Source organism: Dermochelys coriacea, chromosome 18, assembly GCF_009764565.3.
Source record: "Dermochelys coriacea isolate rDerCor1 chromosome 18, rDerCor1.pri.v4, whole genome shotgun sequence".
Lineage (NCBI taxonomy): Eukaryota > Metazoa > Chordata > Testudines > Dermochelyidae > Dermochelys > Dermochelys coriacea.
The window spans coordinates 15,864,193-15,874,590 of NC_050085.1; the positions used below are offsets into that span (position 1 = coordinate 15,864,193).

Here is a 10,398-nt window from a genome sequence, read left to right on the forward strand (position 1 = left end):
GTATTAGTTAAGCAATAAAAGGCTCTGCATGCCAGATAGATGAAAGCATTAGCATCTATTGGGGATTGCATGCAAATGCACTAAAAACTGGTCTTTCAAGGTAATTATGTTTGTTTACTGGAACTTGAGACTGTGCATGTCTCCGCAGGATGCATAACAGAAACAAGGTTTACCCACCAATCTGTAGCTCTGTACATATTTCAGTGGGGGAAAAGCAGCAGCAAAAAAAAAAGTTTTTCCTCCCAGCAGATGGTCCCTATCAAGCACGAGGTGCCGGCCGAATGTTGCACTGAGTTGGTGGTGTGGAGCATTGTGAAGTATAATTGGATTTGATTGCCAAAGGAGGCTGGAAGCAGTTAGAAGCCTTATTATAGGATGCCTCATGATGTGGGTCTGTTCCACGTACGTAGATCTTCCAAGCAGCTGTTGTTTCTTCCCCTCATGTAAGACAGTGAAAAAGATTTGCAATGATTTAGGGGTCAGTGTTAAGGGCCATAAACCAGTTATAAAATAGAGTGTAATTGTCAACAGAACTGGGGAGCAGAAACATGCTTATGGGGTTAACATTCAGATACTATGGTGACGGTGTCCAGAAGGAACAGAACGATAGTCGTTTGGTTCAGACGCTGGAGTGGGAGACAGGAAATCTGTGTTAAATTCCTCTCTCTGCCACAGAGCCCATGCGTGACCTTGGGCAAGTCACTTAATCTCTCAGTTGCCCTCTCTGTAAAATGGGGATAATAAGCCTAGTTTTCGCCCACCCCTCATCTATTTGGACTGTAAGCTCTTTGGCACAGGAGCTGTTTCTTAGGATGTGTTGGTGCAGCACATAGCACAATGGGGCCCTGATCCTCATTGGGCACTATTGTAATACAAATAACGCATACTAGTAATCTAAGGACCTGATTAAATAAATGGAAGGAGGAGGAAACATGTCAAGCAGGGACTATTGTCTAAACCCTCACCGGGTTTGGGGAGGGTTTGTTTCTTTTTACCCCAAGCTTGAGTATGTCACTGTCCTTTTTCATTTACTGAGGGTGACTAGAAGTTTATATCCATCAGTTATTCCCTTCTGGAACTGCAACAGCTCCCTTCCCTCTCCAAACATGTCTCTCTCTCTTTCTCTCACCGCAACAAACAGATTGTGTCCAGCCATGTGGGAAAAGACTTCGTAATTCCATGCTTAAACAACTGGCTCTCAATAAAGGTCCAGCAGGGTAGTCTGAGAGCCATTTTGTTTTTACAGAGAGAGGGGAGCGGGCAGCAAGGATGCTGCCTGCCTACTAAGAAACCTGGCCAAAAGCCCACACATGCTAAACGCTAAATAAATAAATAAACACATCAATCGGGCTTGACGTCACGCTGGAAAGGGTCACTGCTATGTGGAACAAGACATCTGGCCCATGAAGTCACTGCCCTGGAAAGATGCCACAGAACCATTCACAGGCTCTGCAGCACCATGGGACCCGATGAAAGCCAGGGGGAAAGTCTGCTGGAGTTGATTATTAGATGCTAGGTACATTCAGGTGAGAAGAACGAGTCTCCCATGCATACTGCAAAACCTTTCCGTGCTTCTAACCACTAGAAAAACTCCTGAGAGTCGAATGCAAAGCAGGGGAGGGAACAGCACTGCCCTGTCATCTCACATTGGCTCAGGCTATTACACCGTATGACTTGAGATTGCACGTTAGTAATAGGGTTTGGAACAACCGAGAACAGGGCCTAAACTCTCAGCTACATTTAAACTGTATTGGGGGAAAGAAACTTCTTTGTAAAATCCCCTTGAACACAAGCACACCACAGACACAGGGAAATTGACACACATACCCCCATATACATTTACACACAGAAACACAGGCATTCTGAGCATCCACACCAATGGATTATTGCAGCCATTCTAACGAACCGCACATTCCACTGGGTTTTTTTAAATGCATTTAAAGGGCAACACTCATTTTAATAAACGAAAAGCCCTTGCAGAATGGGATAACTGAGAATCAGCTACAGTGACTGTCCATCCTAACCCCTTGAGAACCTTGCTGTTTGCTGGCTTATTTCTGCACTAGTGTCCCACCCACCCCATATTTGCCGTCAATTGTCTTTCCTGGCTTCTGTCAGCACCGAAGTACAGTCTGAGAAGGAGCAGGAGGTTATTAGCCTTGGAAGGTCTGATCTTTCTATTACAGGATCTATCCAGGATAGCAAGCTTCTGGTGCAATAGGGCATCAGTATCCATAACCCTGGAACCCTTTCCCCAGCCTGTACAATAGCCTGATTTCATTACAGTAGGACGAGGATGGAGTCTTTTGTTTTGAGAGCCTGGGATTCCTTGTAAGAATCCCCAAAGAGAATGAGTTTGATCGTATAGAAAATTATTCCATGTCTTTGGGATAGCTCCTCAGCAGAGAGAAATCTGCATTGTTCAACTGACACCAGTTTATACCAGCTGTGGCTGGGAGCCTTTCTTTGAATGATACATGCAGGAGGGAGCTAAAGCTTTTTAACAGCACCGGGAAGCAAAACGAAGAGGGCAGAATGTACAGAACAAAAATCACTGCCATGGAATTCAGAGCCTAACCCTGCCATGACAATAGCATTTGGCCATTTATCACCCAGACCTGGGGGTAAAGCTTATAACTAATTGAAAAATCTCATCCATCAGCCCAGCCATTGCCTGATTAAATGGGGCTCCCTATTGCAGATCATTCGGTTGGATTCTGTTAGTATAAATACTGCCGCTTACTTTCACGCCCTTCCAGAACCTTGGGGAGAAGGGCTGACTTCTTTTTATTTTTCTTTTGATTGACAGAATCTCGTTTAGAAATTGTGAACTGGCTGGACCAAAGCCCAGAATAGGGTTATAGTAATTGAATCCTTTATGTGCCTTCTCTTTGTAAACCATCTCCCCCCCCCACACACAGAGCAGACGACCTTGACAGTAAAAAAAAAAAAAATCATTAAGAAAAAAATGAACTGAAAGGTTTTTGGTTTTGGTTCTGAACTCTGGTTAATTACCTCCCATTGGAGTTACAAGGCTAACCATGCAAGCTGTTCTTTGTCTGATAAAACTGGATTTCCATTGCCCAAGACTTCTATCCAGCCTCGGTTAGAGTCTCTGCCTGGATTTAGCCTGTGGTCAATCACAGAACTTGTCTGTATCATTGGTGGGTGGACGATCAAAAGGCAACAACTAGCCACAAGGAATCAGAGCCCTGCCTTCCCTTTGATCACAATGCAACTGGAGAGCTGACACTGATGCATCCCCAGATGCAGGGCATGCGGAGGGGACCGTGGTCCTGAGGCACGCGTGCATCCCTTTGGGTTCTCATCTGCAGCCCCCAGCCATAGGTGCTGGAACTAGGGGTGCTGGAGGTGCGGCAGCACGCCCTGGTTTGAAGTGGTTTCCATTATTTACAGGATTTACAGTTTGGCTATCAGTATCCCCACTGTACAAATTGTTCCAGCGCCTATGCCACCAACCCCCCTGATCTAACCCAGAAGACACCATCCTTACAATAAAGCCAACAATCTGCCTCGTGCTTGAGTCTTGCCCCTTCTCCCCCTCCATGTGCAGATACCCAGACACGCACACCCTCCCCGGATTACACAGGCCACTTTCACCCCCTCTCCCCCTAATGCGATTAGAAAGAGCGGAGCTTTGCAGCGCCCCTCTGGCAGTCTTTCCGCGTCTCATCCCCCCTCTCCCTCTGCCGGCTGCTCATTTGCAGGGGCTGTGCCAAGGCAGGATGCAGTCCGAGGGAAACACACGGTCCTTATCAGGGTGGAAACGGGGAGTGGGGCTATGAATGACAGGACACTATTACCCCCCACCCCATCCTTTTTGCAGCGTTTCTGCTGGAGCACTGGGGAGTCTACGGATGATCCAATGGGTTCTTTCCCCATCTCTCATTTTCTGCCCTTCCATGATGGCTTGGCTTGGCAAGGCAACATGCATCGCATGTGTGTGCCTGGCATCTGCACGCACCTAGCGCTGGAGATGGAGCCCAGCAGGGTCGAGGGCTGCTCCTCTCCTCTCCCCTCCATCACCTTCCTCCCCACCCACCCACCCACCCACACTGGGGCGTGCGGGGGGGATCCCTTACCGGAATCGGGGCGAATCCTTGATGCACTCCTCAAATTCCACCGTCATTTTCACAGCTCAGCTCCGGGCACTTTTAATTGAGAAAGTTCATCTCCCGCAAGGAAAAACAACCCCCCCCGCCACACACACACACACACTGGATCCACTCTTCCAGCCGCTGCCCCCCCCCCGGCTTCCTTCCCCCTGCGCGGCAGGGGCCCCCGGTTTCCTCCTGTCCGCTGCAGTCCAGTGGCTGAGTGGAGCCGGGAACAGGCACATGCAGGCTCCTTTCTCTGGACTCGCCTGTCACTGGCTGTGGAAGGAGGGAGCTCGGCAGCTCCAGCCCTGCTGGCCTGTCACTGCTCAGGGAGCGTTGCCAAACTGCGCAGCTGCAACCAGGCTCCTTCCTCCCCCAGCCTCGCACAGGGTCGCCAGTTTTGGTTGGACCTATTCCTGGAGGTTTCATCACATGACATAATCTTTACTTAAAGATGCATCGTTCCTTCCTGGAGCCTCCAGGACAATCCTGGAGGGCTGGCAGCACTACCTCTGTATCGCCCCCCCCACATCCTACAGCCTTTGGGGCGCACGCTGAGCCCATGAGGAGCGCCGCGCCCTGGCCTCGCCTCTTGATCGGCGTCAGAAACCTGTCTGCAGCCAGTCGCATCCTTCTGCCTCCCGATACTCCCATGCCCCTTGGCTTCTTAGTTGGCAAAGGCATCCAGCCAGAGACGGTCTGTTTCTACAGGACCACCAGAAAACTGCCCCGATGCAGTGGTTCTCAACCTTTTCTCAGTTGCAGACCCCTAGAAAATTTCGAATGGAGATGCAGACCCCTTTGGAAATCGTAGGCACGATTTGCGGACCCCCGGGAGTCCGTGGACCCCCGGTTGAAAACCGTTGTTCTACAGTAATGACAACCTTTTTGCGGACCCCTTAGGCATAGTCTGCGGACCCCCAGGAGTTCACAGACCACAGGTTAAAACAGATGCCTTGATGGATGACGCCACCGGTCCAATGTCTCAGATATCAGCCTGAACCCCGTGCTTTAGAGGGAGCTGTAATCAGACCCCTCCAGAGAAATGCAGGGCTCCTGGAGCCCCACTGCTTCCCATTTCACTGTCTTTAGACGGCAGTGAAACCATTTGAGGGGCCTCTTGAGCTCCGGACCCCAGTACCATTGTCCCCACTTTCTCCCCTCTTGTCAGCCCTCAAACACAATGGGCCACAGATCCCTATCAGGGAACCAGGACATCACTGCAATGTCAATATCAAATAATCAGCCTCGTTGTTAATTCATTTCCGTGGATTTACTCCTGATTTTCACCAGTATAACTGAGATCAGACTCTTGCCCTTGTGTTTATGGCAGGTTTAGTGTTTTCCTTCTCTTCTCAAAACGCTGCAGGGGAATAAAAAAGTGACTTGAATAGCAACAGGCATGTTTAATGCATTTGTTATTATTTCTGGGCAGTGAGGGGTGGGGGTTTGAGGAGAAAGCTCAAGAAATATCTTGCTGCCCACCCACACTTTCCCACACAGTTTCTGTTTCCTGGTTCGAAATAAGCAGGGATAGATTTTCAGAAACCTGTGGTTGCGTTTTGAAAAGGGGATGTGTTTGCAGACTTGCTCATGCAATGATCACCCCTCAGTTCATGTAATCCTGGTAACCGGCTAGTTAAATGCCTAGCTGGACGTGTAACTAGCAATCTGCATAAACAGTCGCCACCATTCATCTGCACAATAAAATATGCCAGGCCCTGTACAGTATACCAGGTCCACTCCTGCGTTACTGTTGCCAACGGTAGCAGGATGACGCTCAGAATTACTAAATCTAGTCTCTCATTTAAAAAATTCAGGGTTGATGCTGCTCTTGGCCATCCTGGTGTGAATAAGGAGTAGCTCCAATGACATCAATGGAATTACACAGGCGTAAAGCCAATGTGAGAGCAGAATCAGCCCCGTGAGTCTATATGAATGGATGAAATTTTTCACAGATCAAGTTAATTTAATCTGGCATGGATAAACTGGAATACATGGGGTGTGCTTAATCTTTATCCTCACCCAGTTAAGCAGCACGGACAGCAGAAGCATGGGGAGCCTTTTCTACAGAGCAAAGCAGCGAACCGTACAGATTGTGTCATTGTCACATCATGTCACGTTATCCCGATTTCAGATTTTTAAAACAATTACATTTTTTTAGGTATAAATCTCCATATACCGTATAAACAAATGAATCATGGACAATGTGGGCTTGAACCAAAAAACAAGAGCCAAATGACCCAAAGGGCTGGGGAAATTTGGATCCAAATCAAAACTTCATGAACAGGCTTTATCTCAGTAATGGGCCAAACCAAAAACTTGAGGGAATTCAGTCCCAGTTCTGTATACAAACACTGCAGCAAAAACCTAACTCTAGACCAGTGGTTCCCAAACTGGGGTCTGTGAAATGTTACAGGGGGTTCTCGGGGAAAAAATTCCCTAATGGCAGACGGAGCTATCCCTGGGAACCCTGGACAGCCCAGGGCCAGCAGCCCGGAGCCCCTGGACTTCCAAGAGCTAAGCAAATCAAGGAGGCATATCTATCACACTGAGGAGATTTAACCTTCAAGACTCCTTATAAGAAATGGAAAGGGAGGTGGATATTTTTTGCTGTTTTTAAAAATTAAATAGGCTGGTAATATTGTTTTTAAAATTATTATGAAGAACAAGTTTAAGCTTTGTTGTAACGTGTGTTGTTTGCCTGGACTGCTCAAGACCTGAATGTTTGTGTAGGAGGAACTCTTTGAATTGGCTTCTTAAATACCTTCATTCTGTTTCACATTTGATATTCCTTGATGAAACATAGGAGCCTTGACTTATAACAGGCTTATTCAAAGTGATACAAGATACAAAAGTGAGATCTGGGAAGAGTGTTGCTGTTTCATAATGTAATAAAAATACTGTAATGATTAATAATAATAGTGTGTAATAAGCATGTCATAAAAACAAATTTTATATTTCCAAGATCACTGCTTTTTTAATTTATACTCAGGTAAAGAAGAAAATCCCTGGAAATATTCATTTTTAGGAGAGGATTCGCGAGACTTGACATTTTAGTGAAAGGGGTTCACAGGTTGTTAAAGTTTGGGAACGACTGATCTAGACAATGCTCATGTTTCTAACAGGCCTCCAAGACTCTGTTGGTCAGACAAAGGCAGGAATACTGTACTGTAGGAAAAGGTCTGATTTATGTAACACGATCACTGTACATTGCATGATGGCTAAGAGCTCACAGGAAGTTATAAGGCAAATCAAGACTTTTTACATTTTTAAAATTTTCTTTGGTGCATCCAGTGTTGAGAACAACGGTGCGTGGCTGGTTGTTGGGGGCCCCTTTCTAAAAGTGAGATTCATCAGTTTCATTATAACAGAGTCCAGATGCTACCAGTATAGTTGAAAGTTGGGCAGATTTTTCCATTTAAAAACTCTAATCTCAGTTATGTATAGGAAGGCAATGGATTTGAATTGGTTTTATTTCTTCTACATACTGTCCTTGGTTACTACTGACCCAGGCTGTGGTTTTTACATCTTTTTGTAGTGTATTAATTCTACACCTAGTTATTCCAGTGTTTGACACTTTAGAAATAGGTGTAATAATAAAAACAAAAAACAAAAACAAAACATGAGGACAATGAACACTAGCTTGTAATATTTATTACCACCATCTTATTATATTTTTATCCACATAGTTATTTATTACGAACAAGTGGTAGCACAGAAGCAATTTTTTTTTTTAAAGAAAGTTTAAAATGTTATTAACCCAGTCCTGCTTGAAATGCCTCTGTTGATTTCAACTGGGATTTTGGACCCAGATCTGCAGTCAGGATCCATTATTTGAGGCCTGATTCTCAGCTAGACTGCCATACCACTGGAGAATTTACACCAGCTGAGAATTTGGTCTTGGCCTCCCCAGGCTCCCTGCCCCAAAAATTATTCTAAAACCAAACAGCCCCTTTCTGCAAATCCTTACTTAAAAAAATAGTCTGTTACTCCCATGAGTATCCTCACTGACGTCAACGGGAATACTCACATGACTAAAGACTACTCACATTTGTAAGCATTGCTGCTTTAGCACCTGATCCTACAAACTCTTATGCAAATGAAAAACTTTTCTGCGAGGCTGCTCCCATGTGTAAAGCTACACTCGGGTTTGGGTGTTTGAAGAATTGGGGTGTTAATTTTTTTGACATGCTAATTTGACTTTAATGGGAGTTGGATTAGGCCCCATCTGAGTTAGGAGTTTGCCCTAAAGTGGACTAATTGCTCTTGCAAATGAAACAAAGTAAAAAGCCCAACTCAGAGGTATTACTGTATCATGCTCATAAAGTAAATAACAACAACACTTAGCACTTACGTGTTTTATGAATTTTCATCAGTCTGAAAAGCAAAGCAGCAGTCTGACCTAGTGGATAGAGCACTAGACAGGCACTCAGGAGACTTGCATTCTGTTCCTGTCTCTGCCAAGGTGGGATTTGGGGGCAAATCATTTTGATTCCATTTTACAAATGAGGGAAAGTGAGGCACAGAGAGATAACAATACTGACCTCCTTTGTAAAACACTTTGAGATCTATGGATGATAAGACCTAGGTAGTAGTAGTATTATGTTTACAATGGCAGGTAAGCATCATTATGTCCACTTAACAGATGGGAAGATTGAGGCACTGAGAATCAAAGTAATGTTTCCAAAACTTACACCGTGGCAGAGACAGGAATAGGACTCAGATCTCCTGTTTCTCAGCCCTGTGCCTTTATCCACTAGACAAAAAATAAAATCTTTAGCCGATCATGTATATTACATTTTGTTTCATAAGGTATTTTCGAGTGTCATAGTGATGCAATTAAATAACACAATGGCATATTCTACTGATGGCTTTTCTGTATTTATAGTGATTACACGTTTTAAAAAAAGAAAAAGATCATCCAGGCCACTACCATTCCAAACATGCAAGGACGTTCACAGAAGAATGATGCTACATATAAACAGAAGGACATGCCTACTACCAATCTGGGTCTTTGCAATTAAGGATTACATCTCCATAAACAGGCACTGCAGACTGTCTCTTTAATGACAGGTTTCAGAGTAGCAGCCGTGATAGTCTGTATTCGCAAAAAGAAAAGGAGTACTTGTGGCACCTTAGAGACTAACAAATTTATTAGAGCATAAGCTTTCGTGAGCTTCAGCTCAGTTCATCGGATGCATCCGATGAAGTGAGCTGTAGCTCACGAAAGCTTATGCTCTAATAAATTTGTTAGTCTCTAAGGTGCCACAAGTATTCCTTTTCTTTTTGTCTCTTTAATGTCACCCAACTGTGCCTGCAGCACTGGTTTGAGGCTTATACCTTAACTATGAATTTCCTTGCTTTGTGGGTTTATTATGAGAAAGGTAACAGAAGTATAGGCAGCCCTAATGCTGCTCCCATGTGATTGGGGATTGTGATACAGCACTGCATGTATATAGTAGTATGTTAATCTATGGTAATCCTTATACAGATATTAAATTGAAAATAGGTGCTAAATGTGTTTGCACTAATTAGAAGGGATTGCAGGGCCTACATTCCATGGAGAAAGGAGGATTCTGGTAATTAAATTCTATTGCCTAAATGGCAGAAACTCAGCCTTGATTAATTCATTAGGGAGCCTGGCAGAGGAGATCATAGCTGATCTGTGTAACCCTGACCAGAAGGCATCACTATAGAAAACAGATATGTGATGTAATGGGTTAATGGAGCAGCCATTCATCTCTGGAGAGCAAAAAGAAAGGTGCTCTGAAGTAATGGTAAAATTAGGGTTGTGAAGCGATTAAAAAAATTAATTGCGATTAATCGCGTGATTAATCTCACTGTTAATAATAGAATACCATTTATTTAAATATTTTTGGCTGTTTCCTACATTTTCAAATATACTGATTTCAGTTACAACACAGAGTACAAAGTGTGCAGTGCTCACTTTATATTATTTTTATTACAAATATTTGCACTGCAAAAAACAAAAGAAATTGTATTTGTCAATTCACCTTATACAAGTACTGTAGTGCAATCTCTTGATAATGAAAGGTTTCAGAATAGCAGCTGTGTTAGTCTGTATCTGCAAAAAGAAAAGGAGTACTTGTGGCACCTTAGAGTTAGTCTCTAAGGTGCCACAAGTACTCCTTTTCTTTTTATAATAAAAGTTGTAGAATTATGTACAAAAAATTTGCATTCAAAAATAGAACAATGTAAAACTTTAGAGCCTACAAGTCCACGTAGTTCTACTTTTTGTTAAGCCAATTTCTAAGAC

The 10,398-nt window shown here is 44.2% G+C and overlaps 1 protein-coding gene across 4 annotated transcripts in view; it reads right to left on the bottom strand.

The window, feature by feature from the left end:
• ACAP3 (ArfGAP with coiled-coil, ankyrin repeat and PH domains 3) overlaps positions 1-4,242 on the bottom strand; it is a 160,001-nt gene extending 155,759 nt beyond the window's left edge. For 2 of the 4 annotated variants that reach the window (XM_043499920.1, XM_043499919.1), the window contains exon 1: positions 4,104-4,242. In XM_043499920.1, coding sequence (XP_043355855.1) covers positions 4,104-4,150 — 47 coding nt within the window. In that variant the 5' untranslated portion in view covers positions 4,151-4,242. The remainder of the gene's footprint in view (positions 1-4,103) is intronic. The other 2 variants (XM_038376936.2, XM_043499921.1) reach the window with 2 other exon arrangements.
• Between the last annotated feature and the right edge of the window lie 6,156 nt (positions 4,243-10,398).